This window comes from Eptatretus burgeri, chromosome 1, assembly GCF_056783735.1.
Source record: "Eptatretus burgeri isolate ZD-2024b chromosome 1, Ebu_testis_v1, whole genome shotgun sequence".
In the NCBI taxonomy this organism is placed as follows: domain Eukaryota; kingdom Metazoa; phylum Chordata; class Myxini; order Myxiniformes; family Myxinidae; genus Eptatretus; species Eptatretus burgeri.
In genome coordinates, this window is record NC_140961.1 from 48,625,655 (window position 1) to 48,645,793 (window position 20,139).

Sequence of the window (20,139 nt, forward strand, 5' to 3'; positions counted from 1 at the left end):
GAAACTCCTCAATGTAATTCCCATCACACTCCACCTGTTTTTTGTTTTTTTTGTATACCTTGGTCAAGGCTCATACGAGAGCTAACACACAACTCACAGCAAGGAGGCATGAGACAAGAGGGGTGGGAGTGGAAGGGACAAAACAGTGGGGAACAGACACATTAGGTGAACTGTGGAAGGGAGAGGGATGGGGAACATGGCGAAGAGAAGATGGACATTACAGGGACTTTCAGGAAGGAAAGCAGGGGAATTGAAGGAAGTGGGCTTGGGTGGATTATCGGGGGTAGAAAAGATCGAGGATTTGGATGTGGGAAGATAAGAGGTGGTGGTGAACAGCTGTTTTGAAAGCCTGGAGGGAAGAATGGGAAAGAATAGAGTGAGGAAGTTTATTCCAAAGGCGGGAAAAATGAGGAATGAAAGAGTGAAGATGAGCAGTGATTCGTGATTTTGGTAGTTTTACCAGAAGGGGGTTGTTGGCGGACCTTGAGCGCCCTGTAGAAATGTGGTGGGGACAAATCGCAGAGAGAGCAGGGGGGGCAAGGCTGGAGAGGAGTCGGTAGAAGACAGAAAGACCACCGACCAACCTGCGGTGATTGAGTGAGAGGCCCAAAGACTCAGCTTCATTGCGGGAGATGCCGATGATCTTAAATGCCCTGGTTTCGACAGCGTGAAGCCGAGAAAGGTGGGAGGCAGGAGCACCAGCCCAGAGGGGAGAGCAGTACTCCATCAGGCTACGGACAAAAGCTTTGTAAGTGGTCAGGAGCTCAAGAGGGCCGAGGAAGGACTTTGCACGACGGAGGATTCCCAATCGGCGACTGGCTTTTGAGGCGAGGTTAGAAATGTGACTTTCCCAGGAAAGGTCATGGCAGATAGTGAGACCCAGAAGCTTGAAAGAAAAGACTTCTTCCAGAGGATTGTTGAGAAAGTGGATGGGGGGGGGGGGGTTTCTAAACGGTCCTTTCGAAGAGACATAGTGAGAGTGTGAGATTTGTCTGGATTGAAAGACATGTTCCACGTGTTGAGGTCTGTCTGCCATCGTGTTCATTTTGTTCCAAGGTATCCGCCCAATCGTGCATGAATCTCGTCAATGTACGCGTTGCCGTCCTGCTTCGTTTGCCATGACGCATGCCGTGACCACGTGGTTTGGACTGATGGGCGGGAGCGCTTTCTTCGTGCTGTGCAGCTCGTTGCGCTATTTATAGTAACCTTCTCCTGCTTCGTGTCATGCTGAGGTGGAGCCTCGCCGCCATTTTGCGACTCCATTTTTCTTTATGATTTTGAAGTTTTACACCCGATCCGCTGAAAATAAAAGCAAAGCAAATTTGGACCTTTTTTTCTTTTCTTCCTCTCGTAATGAATGTTCGAGGTGTGAACGACAGCAGATGTTGCTGAATCGGTGTCCTGCAAATCTATTGAGGTGGAGGGATTCTCATCCCAGTCCTGACTACCAGTGTTACTGATTCACGACGGAGGGATTCTCATCCCACTCTGAACACCAGTTGTTTTTATTAATGAATCGGGCGGGAGCGCTTTCTTCGTGCTGCACGAATTTACTCAAAGCGGCGACTTTATACGAATCAGCCAGATTTATTGGGGAACATCGGGGAACACAACACAAGCAAAGCATTCACGACAATGTTATAATCAATCTATAACCCGTTCTTATCTTGGGAGCTACGGATTACGGGTTTCAAAGGGGACCCTATTTAGATAAAACTTAAACGACATGCAAACAAGACATGGACAGCGTGCAGACAAGACAGAGTACTTGGTGATGTTTCATGGACGAGAGGAAAAGTGTCAAAGGCACGAATGTGGCTCGTGACAAGCCGATGTCCACGGATTCGAGCACCCAAGCTCGAGCACGCCGCGCGGCAAGATGGCAGCGCCGTACTCTTTCTTCTCAAGGCATCACTTGCGCACGCCCTCCTCAGCGCGTTCTGACCCCGCGTAATGTCTACGGCACAAGACCGTCAGATCGATGGTGGGTCTAGCTGGTTTCTCACAAGGTCCAGCATACAAGTCCAGGCCTGGCCTGTTCACCAGACCAGGCCAAATCGAGGTGTTGGGCTTCAGCAGGCGGATCGGCAAACATGTCGAGCCGTGAGTCGGGACAGAGGCTCCGTGGTTAGAGGCAGGTTGAACCTGTCGATGACCTCCTCATAAAGTCGATCACCGACTCCCACAGCAGCCAGTTCCTCTCAACGCAGATTGCAGCCTGCCACTAGTCGTTTCTATACAGCAGAATCCTCACTCGACCTCAAGTTCAGTAACTCCCTTGGCAGATTCGACCCTCAGGTTCAGTTCCTCCAACTGCCGATCGCACACTCGACCTCAGGCAGATCCTCTCCCAGCCGATGGCAGACAGACCTCATTCACTCCCTTCCTTGCCTTTCTTTCGGCTCGCTCTTTACGAAAAACCGATAGCAAAAACCCTCATGCAGTTTTTCCTACTGCCGATGGCAGACTCGACCTCAGCGCTCTCGTTGCAGATCCACACTGCTTTTCCTTCATTCGCTCACCTCCAAGCCTGCTGGCTCCTCCCCTTAGTTTCACTTCCTTCTCTCGGCCATTCCCTCTCAACCGACTGGGCGGGGCCTCGTCCGGAGAGGGGAAGGAAGAAGAAGAATCACTCGGTACACCACCAATGTACGAACAATCAACATGTATCCTGCACATCCCGACACACATGTAGCGTCCATTTCTCGAACAACCTGACTAAACATGCATTTATTGTGGGGTCTGGGCTAATCCTATATTTAATAGCATACTAAGGGCCATTTCCGCAACAATATATATATATATATATATGTATATGTATATGTATATGTATATGTATATGTATATGTATATGTATATGTATATGTATATATATATATATGTATATATATATATATATATATATATATATATATATGTGTGTACCCCCTCTTCAGAAGGGGGGGGGGGCTTCCTCGCGACCCTCCCTCTCTCACTGGCTGGTTTTGGCACGCAAATCGCTCTTCCTCTCTCCCACTGGCCAAAACGGGCGGCAAGCTCCGTGATTGGCCCGGGGGGGTGGTGACATCACGCGGAGCCCTTTCCTCCTGTCGCAGGATCTGATTGGCAGGGCGACGGTCACCTCACCCGTTGCACGCTGATTGGTCGAGGGCCGCCGCGCGGCTCCTCCTTGAACTCCGCCCACCATGACGTCGGCCAGAGCGAGGTGAAGGAAGCGAAGTGAAGATGAGGGTGATGCGGTGTCGTCGGTGTTGATGTTGGTGGTGTAAAAATAAACGAAAACAAAACCTGACTATTAAAATAACTCCACAGCACAGGAACATTTAATTACCCACTAGACTAGGGTCGGGACCCTAATTAGCAACGTACTTACCGATATAACTGATCTATAGGACCTGTATGTTGAGTGCTCATGGCTTCCAGATTCGCAACAATATAGCATGGTATTTCAAAAGGTTATTGGGCCCGATATGTTCTCGTGGATCAGACAATGTGTGGCGGAGGTGTGCGCTCTACCGAGTGTCCTTCTAGTTACCCTTCCAGTTAAGGAGAGGGCATTGCATTTGGGTGTTTGTTTGTTTGTTCGCACAGAACTTTCATGTTTTTCTTCCTAACTGCTTGTCGGATCGAGAGGAAATTTTCACCATTGGTGGGACTACTCATATAGAATGTTTTAAACATAATTATGACGTCATAGGTCACGAAGTGTGGCAACCACATGGGAAAAACTTTGAACCTCTGTATCTCTGAAACCGCACCAAGGAAAAAAATTGAAACTTGGCACATAGCAAGCAAGTACTTATCAGGAGTTTTTTATGATGTCATTGGTGCCTGCATTATGACGTCATAATGTCATATGTAAAACGCTACGTGTAATTATGAAAAAATTTTTAGGGTCATCTTGGGATAAAATGGATGACAAAAATTTTTGATGACTTCATCAGTCATGTGATTTGGCAGCCATATTGTTTAAATATACCATCAGAGATGGGGAATCCCCCACCATTGAATGAAAAAGGTCATACATATTCCAGATAATGAGGGAGGTGAATTGGAAACAAGACACCATTTGGTCATCATCTCGAAAAAGTTCCCCAGGGGGGTGAGGAACGTACTAACCAAAAATAATTGAAATCAGATAAGCGGTTTTCCATTTATTATAAAAAACATTTTTTCAAGATGGCCGCCCCAGTCTGCCATCTTGGATCCGGCCATGCCCAAAATTAATAAGGTTCTTCCTTTTCAGGTGGTACATGTGTGACCCAAATTTCAAATCGATATGGCGAACAGTTTATGAGTTATCACACTCACAGCTATAAATGTTGACGCCCGGACGGACGGACGGACAGCCGGATGATCTGGGTGACAACAATATCCCCCTTCCGCCATGTGGCGGGGGATAAAAAAACAAAACTTCAAAAATCTTCTCTGAAATGGCTGAACCAGTCATCACTGCCCACATTTATAAAGTGGCAGTTCTAATTATGTCTCTTATTAATTACGTAACACACCAGTACACAAACGCCACACAAAATACATCACACCAAACTACACAAACACCACACAAAAGTCCTGGCAAGGCTCTGCAATCTCTGATTGCTATTTTTCTTGTTTGTAAATGCATTACATTAACATCAGACAGAAAGGAGCACGGATCGTGATTTACGCATGTGCACTCCACGTGACCACGTCCGTTTCCCTGCCATTGCTGGTCGGGTTGTGGTTAATGAGTGTCCAGTAAGTGCGCTGTGAACCTTTGATCACGACAGACCGACCATTCCTTTGACCTTGAAGACGTTACGGTGCTTGGATCGCCGGCTGGGGTAAACTGGGCGCCTCTCACGGTCGCTCACAGCAGTGTTTGTGTGGAACTCACGGATCACTGATTAATGTCATGAGAATCCCGATGAAATATATGAGCAGTCACTGAACTCCGTCTAGTGGCTCATTGCTTACGTCACGTGTGCAGTCAACGTGCTCACGCTGTATCGTGTTTGCGACGCTCCTTTCACCGTGATGGGAAAATCCTGTGTCTATGATGACCTGTCAATCACTGCAGGCTATTTAACTTATGCTGGGAAATGATTTTATTGATTACTGTTTAATAGCACACGGCACAATTTGCAGCCCGATTGTTGTGTCTTGGGGTGGCAGGATGACCTAGACTCCTAAAGGTATGCACACTCGCCTCTGATCTGTCTATATCCTGGGTTCGAATCCCGACCCAACTATAAACTGTCATCCTGGTGTTTCACCGGGATGGTGATTCATCAATGTGTGCCCTCCACCGGATGGACGTTAACCCAGCCATCACATCTGCCAGCATTAGTTGGTGAATGTTAAATGGTGACCTATGGCATAGTGTCTTCCTGTCCAGAATTATAACCCCAGCCAGGAAACTGCTTTGGAAGAACCAACACTATAGAACATGGTACATGAACCTTAATTGTTATACTTAAATGATATTTATAAAGACCATTTCACAAGGTCTTAAGGTTTGGACAACAGACAAAGTTAAAATACATCAACATATGACTTACACTATGACACAAAGTCATAGGATAACATTTTCCAGTGATGAGAATTGTCCACACACATTCTATCGATGAATATAATCAAGGTTTCGAGTCGTGTCCAAGAGGAAAGAGTTGATGGAAACTCAGAGTGGAATTATAATCGACTGTTGGAGTCCATCAGGACTATTTCAACTGATGTATTTATATATATATATATGTATATATATATGTATATGTATATATATATATATATATATATATATATATATATATATATATATATATATGTATATACCCAAATCAATGATACGGAACGATATCATGAAGTGGGAAACTTCAGGCAGCAAACGCAGCATCAACCCTGATCATTAAAAAAAAAAAACACCTGGCGTGGATATTTACTTTATGATGTACAACAAACAGGTGTGAGGGTGGGGAATTGAGAAAAACAAAATTAATATCAGAAATGAAGCTGATGGGAGAGAGGATTTGGAGCATGGACTGAGAGAAGTAAAATAAGTTTGGGAGAGAATTGGAGTAAGTGGGTGGGTAAGGCATCAATGAAACGGCAGGTGAGGGAATGTCTCTATCAGGTGATTTCATGATAAGCAAAAGTGAATAAAATTTTCGGACCTCAAAATATGGAAGCAGGTTTTGTAATGCAAGTCTCACAGCAGGGTCCATGGAATGTTTGAACAATAACCATTATCAGCTTGACAAGAACCACAAAATCTGGAAGAAATATGGTGCATACGTCAATCCGAGGAATGGTGGAGAATCCCACTTCCAACCTATTATCATGCACCATATTCTATGTAGAGTGTTGTTGTTGCTGGAACAGTTACAATGCTACAATTCTGGTCAGGTCACGACTCTGACTCAGGAAGTCCAGGCAGAAATTTGGAATTGGATCATGGTATTCTTCGCTAACGACACCGTAGAATCTTTAACATCTGCCAACTAATGCTGGCAGATGGAATGCCGAGTTTAACGTCCATCTGAGGGACGGCACGCAAAATGATGAATCACCCTGCTTGTGAAACACCGGGATGACAGTTTATAGCTGGGCCGAGATTTGAACACAGGAAAGACAGCTTCGTGGTGAGAACGTGTACCTCGAGAATGCAGGACATCAAAAGCCCATATGAGGTATTTTGAGTTTAGGGTCAAAGCTGTTACTCTTTACCACTCACGTGGGGTCTTAGATCCAGCAAATATCTGTTTTTACTGGATCTTTATCACATACAATGACTGGCCAAACGTCTTAGGATGACATGTTCACAAATCCATTTCTACAAAATGTTTTTTCTATTGTTCTTGTTCAGCCCATCTTAAACACAACTATCCTTCATCCAAGCACTGGTACACAGAATGCACATGGAACGGTATTTGCTACTAAGCAACTTGGTTTTACACTCAGATGGCTAAACCTTCTATGAGTAGGCCTAAATTACTCACCGATGCATCTCCTCGCTCTCAGAAAGCTGAACTGCACAACCCGTCCCCTTCCTCGAACATCAGATGACATCTGCTCATCAGCCTCTGACATTCAGATAAAGGTTTCCTTTTCCAAAACATTTGGGATATGGTGAGACAGTGTGACGAACTCTTTGTATTTAAGTATTGTATCCCTTGCACTTCTCATTCCATCTCCAACCTCCCTAAACCATGAACAGAAGAAAGATGCACAGCCTGTACCTGAAGCAGTCCTTCCATTGAGCGGATTTAGGGATTTGATAATCGGATGCAATCTGAGAAAAGTTCATTTCAATGATGTTGAGTCATGAAGTTTCATATTATTTTATCTATCTCGAGTCTCACTGGAATAGTTGCATCAGTGGTCGAGTGAATGCCATCCTCGGTAAAAGTGGAAACGTTCACCGTTTTGTTACCAGTTTGAGGGGAAAATATATATATATATATATATATATATATATATATATATATATATATATATATATATATATATATATATATATATATATATATATATATATATATACAAAAACAATTTAAAAATCAAACTGTATTATGGACATCATCAGCCATCACTGGATAACAATGAAAAATGTACAAATAATGGTGTCATTAAGCTAATGGTAAACACGAAGGAAAAGGTGTTATTTAAACAAGGTAATGAAGTTAACCCTTTTCACAATTCCTTGGTTAAAAGAAACAAAAAACAAAAAAAAACAACAAAGAATATTTTTCTTTGGGGTGCAGAGTTACAGCTAAATTAAGTTTTCTATATTTTTATAAATTGCTTCAAGCCATTCACATGCACCACCTGCGCGTCACGATTGGATAATGGCTGCGATACAAAACAGATAAGGAGCAATACATTTGAAGGGACAAAAAAAAAAAAAAATTAAAAAAACCTCAAAGCAGAATGTGATTTCACAGATAAATGTTCTGGGTGCTGTGAGGGAGAAAAGGTTGATGAGAAATGCCACCCTTATAAACACTTGGTGCTTATAAGCGAGGCCCAATTTACAGGAGGCCCTCCATTTCCTTCATAAAGGCCTCGTACATGTCATCCTTTGTTGGCATGCTTGCGGTTATTTTTGATGCAGGTTTGGGAGTGGAAACAGCTGTGATAGTGCCTCCCATTGTTTCGTCCTCAGGTCTTCGTGCAGGCACCACACGGCCCTTAGCTTCACGCTTGACGCGCAGCGACGTGGGCATGAAGCGTGTGACGTCTGCTTTGGGGTTAGTGATCTGGGGCTTAGCGCTTATCGTCGCCATTGCTGCCTTCTCTATAGTAGCCATGCTGCCGGCCTGAGCCACTGCAGCCGCGGCTGCTGCAGCCGAGACGACACTGGACTGACCTAGTTGTGCCGTTTGCCCAATACCAGGACCAGCCTTGCCTTCGTCACCCTTTGGCCGAGAGATGAGACTCGGAGGAGCGCTCAGAACCCCGGGAGGATTTGTACCCGGTGGAGGGAACATGAGAGGCACCATGGGAGGCGCAATGCCTGGCGGTCTCAGCATTCCATGACGTGGAGGTGGAGGAATTCCTTTGGTGGAAGGGTAATGATGAACAAAAAAATTAAAGGATGAGAAGTTCAAAAACAATGTCAGAAAAACCTATCACCACTCCCCCCCCCCACTCAACAACCCCTTCAGTAACTGAAAAAAACTCTTCCACCCTTTATAACCAGGGAGAAGCTCACTCAACCTTTGTATGCCCTTCTAGTGAACAAAAATAAAAGACAATGGAAGAGGGAAAAAGAACGGCCAACATAAAAGTGTTGCTGAGCGATTGACATAATGCAAGACAAGTGATGTACCAGGTGGAAGCAAACGAGGAGGTGGTGCTCGAGGTGGAGGACCAGGGGGGAGGCCCGGTGGAGGTCCTGGAGGACGACCTGGAGGGGGCCCCGGAGGCAGCAGACGGGGTGGAGGTGCTCGCATTCCCAGAATCCCAAGAGGACGGAGGAAGGGTGGAACACCTGTTCAGGGAAAGGGAACACCAATGAGAGGGATAAAGAGAGAGGAGGAAGGAGAGCGCGAAAGAGGGAGAGAGTGAGAGCGATATGCTGCCTCCAAAAGTCAATTTCAAACTTGGGAAATCTGATTATGAAGGAACAACCCCATGACAGGGTTTCCCCAATAATCAGGTTCAACATCAGGGTTTTCATCATTCATTACTCTGCAGTAAATTGGAGCAAAAGAATATACTCAATGCGAACGAGAACAAGATGATACAGTCAATCATAAGCATGATTAGAAATGTGCATTTACATGTCTCAAATAAATGTAACTTCACAATGCTGTTTTGGCCTTACCAGGAGGGGGAGCAGGTGGGGGACCGGAAGGTGGTCCAGGGGGTCTCAAAGGTGGGATTCCTGGGGGAGCCATTGGCGGCGGACCTTGGGGAGGTGCAACCACTGACGGAGATGGAGCCGGTGATGCTACAGGGATCTGATGCGGAACGTGTGGCAAGGGTCCGGAGGGTTTCTGAAAGTTGGAAGCAGTAGCCTTTCCTTCTTCATTGCTCTCAGCCTTGGAACCTTTATTAGCATCTTTATTTGGCTGAGCCTGACCACCCTTAAACTCTTCACGCTCTTCCTCTTCCTCGTTGTCTCGTTCGTCCTGTGTTGGTATTTCTTGGCCTGAAGATGACAACACAAAGATGACTATTGTGTAGTTACTTTGACCAACAATAGCTTCAGAAATACTTCCATTTTATTCACACATTCCATTTGAATTCAAAATACGAAACATTTTATATTTCCTTAATTCTCAAATTAAGACCTTTTATCGATTTTTAAGTGACCACCACGATTATTAATTAGTCCTTGCTACGAGGTCAAATTCCAGCTGACTATGGTCACCCTTACACTTGCATGTGGTCTTAGCCCCAGGAAAACAAATGCACACCAGAAACAAGATCACTGTTTCCCAATTAAAGGTAGTGCAACTACACATGCACGTAATCTGAATAAAGGCATTGTTGCCTTTCATCTTACACCACAAATCCAATGATTGAGGAAAGTATACTCTCAGGAAATGATCGAATGTGGGCACAGTGATGAAAATGAGCCATGAGGTGAGCTGATGTTGCACAGACTTGGTCATTGTGCACTCTCTCAACAGACACCACGCCTTCTCCGTGGGAGTGCAGCATCTCACCGTCCGCTCTTCCAGGCAGGCGAGTGCTGAGTTCAACGTCCAGCCACTGTCGTCCGGATGTCAAACACCATTTTTCAAGATGACCTTGCATTGGGGTCCGCACAATGTTTTTCTGCATTTTTGTGATCACTAGACCATCTGAATGAATATTCTGATTGATGCCACTCTGGCACCCTTGAGCATATTTGTAGAAACCCATTAATATGCAAATTAGTAGTGGCCATTGTCAAAATTACTATTTTTCTTAATATCTCCAAAAGTAAGCATCCAAACAGCCTGGCTGAGGTGTCCAAATCCATGTTTTTAGGGTCATTGGTCATGATAAACCCACTTACAATTTGATAACATTGAAATTTAGCTCATTAATATGCAAATTAGCAGTCGCCATTATTGAAAATGTAGATAAATAGACATACAGATAAAAAAAAACACTTCAGTCTTTGTGAATATAGATCACTTTATTATTCATACAGATTCAACAATTTGACAGTATGCAATGAAAGCAGCTCACAACATGAAAAAAGAAGACATTCCTGTGGAAATCAAATGTTCATATTATATATATATATATATATATATACTGTATATATATATATATATATATGTACTGTATATATATATATATATATATATATATATATATATACTGTATATATATATATATATATACTGTATATATATATATATATATATATATATACTGTATATATATATATATATATATATATATATACTGTATATATATATATATATATATATATATATATATATATATATATATATATATATATATAGTTACGGCTGTGGAAATTCGCAATACACCATAAAGGGTCCTTAGATTAGCTATGCCGGTAAGTGAGTGTTCAGATAGGTCCCCACCGTTGTTTAAAGGGATTTCTTCGTGTTCACCGGGCCGCGACTCTGAGATAGCCGTTTTTCTTTTTATATTGTTATTTTGAACAAACCTCCACGCAAGCAACAAGCCGCGTTGAAAACCGTCGAACGCAAAAGGAAACCAGAGGAGTTCCGATGGGCGCGCAGATTTTTCCCAGCTGTTTCTCCGAGGAGTGTGACGGAGGCAGGGGGAGGGCAGCTCGCCGCTGAGTGGTGGATGAACAGCGTGACGCGGTCGGGGTGAGGGAACCCCCCTTTTTGGGAACCTTCTCGAAGGGAGGTGGAGCCAGAAGCGGGGTGGGGCGACGGGCGGAGCCTCGGATTATAAAAGGGTTGACGCGCACGAGGCTCGCTCTCTCTCTCTGGTTCTGAAGCCCCATTCTGCCCTTCAGTCTTTTCTTGTTCGGTCGTGGGTCGTGAAAGCACCAGCAGCAACGCCGGAGAGAGCTCGCTGACCATGCCAGGGGCCTGAAGTCAGGCGCGGCTACGCAAGGCCGTGGGGAGTCGACGTCGCGACCTGCCCAGCGTTGCGCCACGAGGGCGCGGGTAAGACCCTTCGGTCTCACGGGACCCGTTCGGTCCTCCAGGTCCCGTGTCATAAAGGTTTACGAACCCCGTCTACCTCCCTGCCTATGGGGAGGGTTTTTCTTTGTTGTTGTATGCATGCTGTGGCGCAGTGTCCTGCCAAGTAGAAACTGTGGGAGTGACTGTGCTTGTAAATAATAATCGTAGTCAGTGGTATTGCTTTTGCCTTCTATTTGTCGCTTTTACATTGCATGACTGTATACGTGTTGTTGTAAATAAATGTCCTTGTGTGCAACGGATCTAGTTTGTCGCGTCCTCCTTTCACCACATTGAAAGTGCCATCTTGCATCGTGGAATGAGTAGTAGGGTTTGAACACCCGGGTAAAGAAGAGAATCTGAATCGTCGAGGTCGGCGATAACACCGCTCGATTATCCCTGTAGTAGGGAACCAACTGCTTAAGCGGTTCGTGACCTGAGCCGACCTGCGGCGTGGTGCAACTCCTCGGTAGGTTACCCACGCGGGTATTTAGGTTTATCGAATTTGGTGATTCACCCTATCTTGTGATGAGGTTAAACCCCCACCCGTGACTGGCTCCTGGCGGGAGTTCCAGGAGGGTCACGACTGAATTGTCTGTCCGGTGGGCGACGCGGCTGCCATTAGAGGTACGCGGCTGCTCGCACGCCGGGCGGGCCAGAATTCGTAACACTGGTGTCTGGGAGTGAGATTCGAATCCACCCCGTCTCCTACTAAATTCACGGGAATCGGTTCAGGGGTGAGTGGAGCGACCCCCGATTCCCACCAAATTACGGGCAGTTAAATCAATTTATTCCACGAAATAAGATGGCTTTTCAAGGCTAACGGGTGCCAGGGGAATTAGAAATGGAGTTAGAATTAATAGAATCCATGGCCCAGGATGAAATCCCCGAGCAGGACATGTCCGGACAGGATGAATTTCCCCAACCAAACACGGAACTCGAAATGGGCGCGGCAGCGGTAGAGGCCGCGGTGTATGACACCCCCCCCCACCCCACCTCCATCAAAGTCCTCCCCCAGTCCCCAGCAGACCCGCGCCTGAGGGCGAAGCGATTGCTGCAGACCCACTTAACGTGGGCCAGGTAAACATGATTTTGCAGGCAAAAAGCGGGATGATGCAACAAATGAACGAAAAGATGGATGGAAATACGCAATAAATGAACGAAAAAATGGATGGAAATCGGCAACAAATGAACGAAATAAAAACAAATGTGTACAGAATGAATAATCACATGAATGCGAATATACAACAGATGAAGAACGGAATGAAAGAAGAAATGAAAGGAATGCGGGGTGAGATGCAGCAAATAGGCAGGCATAATAGCATTTGCGTGCAGCGAAACGCGGACCGCGGGCGAGAAAATGGCGATGCCACGTGCTGGAGCGAACGAGTTGGGGGGGAGTGCAACGGCTGTCAGGCCCGCAATGGAGGCGGGTGGGGCCAAATTAATTCGGGAGACGCGTTGGGTGAGACTCGAGCAGGTGACAAAGGAAGTGACGGTGACACAGAGGGAAAAAGTAAATGTGGTGACTGTGACGTGTAAGAGACACGTGGAGACGACAGAGATAATAAAGGACATAAAATGTACAGAGACACGGGAGGTAGAAACGGTAGAGGAGAGACTACACGATAAAGACGGGGTGAAAGACGAGCACACACACACACTCACACTCACACTCACACTCACACACACACACACACACACACACGGAGGTAGTGGAGGACCATGGGGGCGAGCTGGTGGACTGTTTCGTGACCCGGTGCGAGCAGCTGGATAGCCTCCTTCGGGAACGGAGGGAGACGCTATGCTTCCTTGAAGTTGATCGCGACCAGGTGGGTTCGGTCGTGTCAGGCGAGGTAGAGGGGGGCGACTGCTGCGAACGGGTGCACGGAGAGCTTGGGGGGTATAGAGGCCCCGGAAACCCTTGGGGTGGCACAAATCCCCAGTGTGGTTACGAGTGTGGTCCCGGTGTGTGTGGTGTCGAGGTGTGTGTTTACAAGTGTGGCGAAATGTGTGCTGCAAAGCGCACCTGGCGTGGGTGCAAGGGCGTGTGTGAGAGCGACCGCATGTGTGGATGAAGCACCACGTGTCAGAGAGACCGCGTGTGTAAGTGAAAAGGTTTGTGTGGATGAGACCCCGTGTACAAAAGAGACCCTGGGTGTGAGTGGTGTGGTTGCGAGTGAGCCGAAGTGTGTGCCGCCCAGCACGCCGTGTGTGGAACAAACCACGGGAGTGAGTGAAAGGCCGCGAGTGAGTGGAACCACGTGTGGAAGGGAAATGGCATGCGTGAGTGAACGGCCGAGTGCAAGAGAGACCGTGTGTGTGAGAGAGCGGTATGCAAGGGAGATGACGGTGGGCATGCGGGAGCACGCAGCCGCGTCTCCCGGTGTGAATGTAATGGAGTGGTGTATGAGCGTCGTGACATGCAGGTGTGCGTAGGTGGAATGGGGACGGAGACGGCGACAGAGGGACAAAGGCCGAGTAGCGGCCGTAGCTGGATCGGGGACCGTGCCGGGTTTGCAAGGCAGCGAGCGCGAGGTTCGTGCCGTGCTTCGCACGAGGCTGCCACGTGCGCACTTGCGGGAGTAAAACCCGGTCCGGAAACGCCCGCTGTGGATGTAGCCGATCCCGCGACGGACAAAAGCTAGGCTGGGATAGACGGATTTGGACCAGATGGGTTCTCCACATGAGCGTGTTTGTGTAAAGCTCCGACGAGCAGAGAACATGTGTTCGCGTGGGGAACCCCTCAAAACGCGAGGCTTGTTTTGAATGCGCAGGGTGACGTCATGGCTGCATGTAGGGTTGGAATCCGGCAGGAGGAGAGATCCCTGCCGGATGGTACCATCCAAGAGGGACGAGGTACGCGAACAGCTGCCATGACGTCACGGGCAAGGTGCGCAGGTTGCGAGTTGCCGCGCTGGTGCACGCGCATAAAAAGAAAAAGAAAAAAAAAGCAAGCCTCGCTTCGGGTGAACAGGATTCCCGGGTAAGGGGTGGAAGACCCCCTTGCCAGGGCACAGGATGGAACTAGTTAGGGGGAAGGGTTAGTGATAGCGAGACCGGCTCCATGGGGCAAGGATAAGTCCTCATGGGGCCCATGGAATGGATTAGTTGGACGGATTGTAGTTGAGATTTAGGATGGGAAATGGATTTGAGAACAGTGACAGACTGTGAGTGTGTCGAGGGGACGTAGCTTAGCTACGTAGTGTTAAAAGGAACGTGCTGTAGTGTAAGGGATGACGTGGGAGCACGAGGTAGTTTGGGGAAGTACTGAGCAGGATGGCAGAGATCAGCGATGGGTGAGTTGAAGAGCGGAAAGGAGACTTGTTGAGCGAGTGAGGCCAGCGGATCTGTGTGAATGGAGCGAATGGGGAATGCATGGTGCGATGAGTGATTGGGGGGAGGAGTGACTCCCGCCCAAGGGACCCCGGGGTCAGTGTAAGGTGAGAGTTAGGGGGTTAGTCAAATTGACAAAATGTAGGTCGTTTTGCTGTTGGTGGGGAAGTAGGCTCGATACCCATTTGGAGGGGTGCAGAAGCCCTGTTGACTGGCTGGGAGCGTGGCTACGAACGGTGAGTATCGCTGAGTGGGTACCCCGGGCTAGTCGGCCGTGGTAGGCCAAGGGTCCAGTGGGAGCCGGAATAGCGTCATGGGCACGGGTGCGCCCGCATGATGCGGGGCCCGGGGCGCCATATGCCACGGGGGCAGTGTACTGGGCACGGGCGACCCTCGGAAAGGGACCCGGGGCACCAACACGCCACGTGGGCATCGGTGGGGAGTTGCCAGGGAGGGCACTCCCCAGTTTAGGGAGCTGGTAGGCTCGGAGGCAGTGTAGTGCCTGGGGGTGCCATCGTTGGAGAATCAGCAGAGGGTAGTTCCTGCCAAGGGAGCCACGCGTCCCAGCCATGAAACCGTGTGAGGGCACGGGAGGAAAATTGGAGGGCGAGGCCCGAAATTGTGAGGACACCAACACAGGCGACGGGAATCTTGGTTGTTAGAACCGATAGTGTAAGCGAGAGGCACTTGTTGAAAGCCCCGGGGTAGTTTAAGTAATAATGGTTAGGGTAGATAGGAAGTGTACCCCTCCGCACCATCCATCCCTTCGCTCTCGTTGTGGGCCGCTGGACCCACTTTGGGTTAGATCGCTGAAGTCTGAGGAGGCCATTCTGAGGCTTGAATTGGGCCTCGACGCAGGACACCAGCTCTCCCTCATTCCCCTCTAGGAAGGGAACGTAGGGATTGGGAGTAGGCTTGGAGACGATAGGTTAGCCGAACAAAGATGATAAAGGGGGTTAGGGGACGAAATTATAGTGGGGGAAGTAAAAATAAAAATAAAAACAAAAAAATAAGTTGGGGCTAAATTGATCTTTGACAAATTAAGGGGGTGGGTATGGACAGAGACAGGCAAAGGCGATAGGTTGGGAGGGAGACAGTCGGGTAGGTCCGAGCCTGCCTTCCGAGTGGCCAGCACCACCGCACTCCCTCCACCAACCTCCATTTCAAGGCAAGAGGTAGGCCACGTCATCTGCTGGCTGTGTTTGCTACGAGGCCTGTGCCGGTCGATCGACTGCCGGATGTTTTTGCTTCAAGGCCTGTGCCGGTCAGATCGTCTGCCGGCTGTTTTTGCTTCAAGGCCTGTGCCGGTCACTTCATCTGCCGGCTGTGTTTGCGACAGCGGCCTTGTCATGCCATGCCTTGTCTGCCTGCCTTTGCCTTGGCCCATGCCTGCTGCCCTTGTTCTTCTTGCCCTGTTCTGTTTTGCATTTCTCCCCCCCCCCCCACCCCGTGTTCATTGACATGTGCGCCAGGATCCTCGCGCAAATTTGCAGGGACTGCTTTGATGGCAGCTGCAACACGGGACTGCACCAGCAGCCCGTGCGCCATGTTTTTGTTTTCATCCATCCATCCACCGTTCATAGCTTGTGCTGTTTGAGTCAGCACCCTCGCGTGCCACAGGGACTGCCCGGTAGGCAGCCGCACCCGGAGACTGCGGTTGTGCAGCCCGTGCACCGTTGCGTTCACTGCGCCCATTCCAAAGGGGAGGCCATGGACTGCGTGTGTGCAGCCGGCCACATTCCATCACCTGCATTGTTGCATGAGCCAGAGACTGTGTGTGAGCAGCCTGGCTCCCTGCTAGCTCTTGTTTTTTTTTTTTTTTTCCACAGAGTCCATAGATCCTGGGCCATGGTTTAGAGTAAATTTGTAAGGTTAAGATGTACTTGTAAATGTGTTTTGCGCCCCCGGCATGTGAGTCTTAGCGCCGGCAATTTATTTAAGTCGTCTGTTTGAGTGGGTTTGTTTCGTTAGATACTCAGCCTGTAGGTTATTTATTTTGAGGACACGAATACACTGAATGTCGCACTCAGGGATCCGAAGGTAAATCGTACTAGGGGAGAACTTACACATGATGGCACATGAAAATTTGACGACTCGGGACGAGTCTGTAAAAAAGGGAGGGGGAAGTGTTGCGGCTGTGGAAATTCGCAATACACCATAAAGGGTCCTTAGATTAGCCATGCCGGTCAGTGAGTGTTCAGATAGGTCCCCACCGTTGTTTAAAGGGTTTTCTTCGTGTTCACCGGGCTGCGACTCTTTGAGATAGCCGTTTTTCTTTTCTGTTGTTATTTTGAACAAACCTCCACGCAATCAACAAGCCGCGTTGAAAACCGAACGCAAAAGGAAACCAGAGGAGTTCCGATGGGCGCCCGGATTTTTCCCGCCTGTTTCTCCTAGGAGTGTGACGGAGGCAGGGGGAGGGAAGCTCGCCACCAATTGGTGGATGAACAGCGTGAGGCGGTCGGGGTGAGGGAACGCCCCTTTTCGGGAACCTTCTCGAAGGGAGGTGGAGCCAGAAGCGGGGTGGGGCGAAGGGCAGAGCATCAGATTATAAAAGGGCGGACGCGCACGAGGCTCACCCTCTCTCTGGTCCTGAAGCCCCTTCTGCCCTTCAGTCTATTCTTGTTCGGTCGTGGGTCGTGAAAGCACCAGCAGCAACGCCGGAGAGACCTCGCTGACCACGCCAGCGGCCCAAGGTCAGGCGCGGCTACGCAAGGCCGTGGGGAGTCGACGTCGCGACCTGCCCACCGTCGCTCCACGAGGGCACGGGTAAGACCTTTCGGTCTCAGGTTCGGTCCTCCAGGTCCCATGCCATAAAGGTTTACGAACCCCGTCTACCTCCCTGCCTATGGGGAGGGTTTTTCTTTGTTGTTGTATGCATGCTGTGGCGCAGTGTCCTGCCAAGTAGAAACTGTGGGAGTGACTGCTTGTAAATAATAATCGTAGTCAGTGGTATTGCTTTTGCCTTCTATTTGTCGCTTGTATGTTGCATGACTGTATACGTGTTGTTGTAAATAAATGTTCTTGTGTGCAACGTATCCCGTTCGTTGCGTCCTCCTTTCACCACATTGAAAGTGCCATCTTGCATCGTGGAATGAGTAGTTGCGTTTGAACACCCGGGTAAAGAAGAGAATCTGAACCGTCAAGGTCGGCGATAACACCGCTCAGTTATCCCTGTAGTACGGAACGAACCGCTTTAGCGGTTCGTGTCCTGAGCCGACCTGCGGCGTGGTGCAACTCCTCGGTAGGTTACCCGCGTGGGTATTTAGGTATATCAAATTTGGCGATTCACCCTATCTCGCGCAGGTAGAATGCGGACTGGGTTGTGATGAGGTTAAACCCCCACCCGTGACTGGTTCCTGGCGGTAGTTCCAGGAGGGTCACGACTGAATTGTCTGTCCGGTGGGCGACGCGGCTGCCAATTAGAGGTACGCGGCCGCTCGCACGCCGGGTGAGCCAGAATTCATAACGATGTGTATATATATATATATATATATATATATATATATATATATATATATATATATATATATATATATATACATATATATATATATATATATATATATATATATATATATATATATGTATATATATATATATATATATATATATATATATATATATATATACATATATATATATATATATATATATATATATATATATATACATATATATATACATATATATACAACAGGTTTGTAAACCTTATGAAGGCTACTTCAGTGCTTGGTGTCTCATGCAGTGTCAGAGTAATCATCAAGGGCAAATGCAGCAGCTGTTTTGGTGCGCTCATTCCTGCAGCCAGTATCTCCATGGCACGAACAGAAAACTGTGCATGGTAACTTGGCTGCTGTGCAGCAGCATTGAGCTGTGTAGCATTGCTTGTCGGATGAACATCCACATCGTATTAGCTCCAAGATCTCTGGTGGTGCAAGAGCGACGTTGGGCGGCAGCATAATTGGAAGTAATGATCTTGATGCCTCATCATGTTTCCATCCGTACTGAGTGGGATCCAGAGGTGGTGGCTGCAGCTCAGCAGCTGACTTCCATATTGCTGTCTGGATATGAGCACATCACACGTTTTGTTCAAAGGACTCTGTAGTTGGTGGCAGAGCCTTTAGGTCTGGTGCTTTGATGGCATTTGGTTTCACCATCTTCATTGACCACACTCCTGTAGTAGATCGTAGAAAAATCGTGCAAATTATGATACAAGCATCAAATTTGGCATTTCTGTTCTGCAGGGCTCTGATCAAATCTGCCTGATTGGCCATTTGAAAATCCAAGATGGCGGCCATTTTTCAAGATGGCCACCAAGTTAGCCTCCCAAAGTTGACTTTTTGCTGAGAACCTGAGCCCTAACAGTAATGCAGGAGATGGGCAACCCATTCCATGAAGAATCAGCCGAGCTACTGGTACGAGACATGAAGAACATTGCAGACCCAACTCTAGCCGAAATGGTAGCTACACATCACCAGCGGGGAAAAGAGCAGTTCCATTCATTCATGGAGGGCTACAGAATGAAGGTGAATGTCCTTTCTATCATCCAATCAAGAAAAACATTGTTTCTTTCTTCAAACAAGAGCAAGCTGGGGGAAGTGCTAAGGAGAAAGTCCTGAAAGATGACTGTCAGCTGTTCTCACGACTGTTCATCTCATGCCAGAACAGGCAGTGTGACTTGCAAGAATTATTCAAGCATGAGAATCAGTCACACCCTGCATCTCTCAGTGACAGCGGCAAGCTTCATACATGTCAGAAGTCACAGCTGGCTGAAATTCTTGAAGCGCAAGTGAACATCCCAGACAGAGAACCAAGGGGAGATGCACTCATCATTGATGGCTCAGCACTTATAAATGCCCTACCTCCACGCACTTCAAAGATATTTGATGACTATGCTAAAGAAGACATCATCCCAAAGGTGGAATCCTATGGTGCCAGGTACGAGAGGGTGGACGTAGTGTTTGATGTGTACAAGAAGTCAAGTCTGAAGTTCGAGGCAACGTCGAAAAGGGGGAAAGGAATCACAAGAAGAGTGACAGGAACCAGTAAGACCCCAAGTAACTGGAGAAACTTTCTTCAAGATGACAGCAACAAGACTGAGCTGTTTCACTTCCTTGCGGAAAAGATGTGTGAAGCACAGACAACAAGCACAGTCATTGTCACAAAAGGAGAAGATGCCATTAGCAACACAAGG

At 47.6% G+C, this 20,139-nt stretch overlaps 1 protein-coding gene across 1 annotated transcript in view; it reads right to left on the minus strand.

Annotated features, from left to right (window-relative positions):
* Positions 1 to 4,139: 4,139 nt before the first annotated feature.
* The window catches only part of WBP11 (WW domain binding protein 11), a 44,596-nt gene continuing 28,596 nt past the window's right edge, over positions 4,140 to 20,139 (minus strand). Inside the window, exons 9-11 of the mRNA XM_085883191.1 lie at positions 9,305 to 9,631; positions 8,807 to 8,968; positions 4,140 to 8,533 (exon numbers count right to left, since the gene is read on the minus strand). Of these exons, the coding sequence (XP_085739317.1) occupies positions 8,007 to 8,533; positions 8,807 to 8,968; positions 9,305 to 9,631 (1,016 nt within the window). The 3' untranslated portion in view covers positions 4,140 to 8,006. The remainder of the gene's footprint in view (positions 8,534 to 8,806; positions 8,969 to 9,304; positions 9,632 to 20,139) is intronic.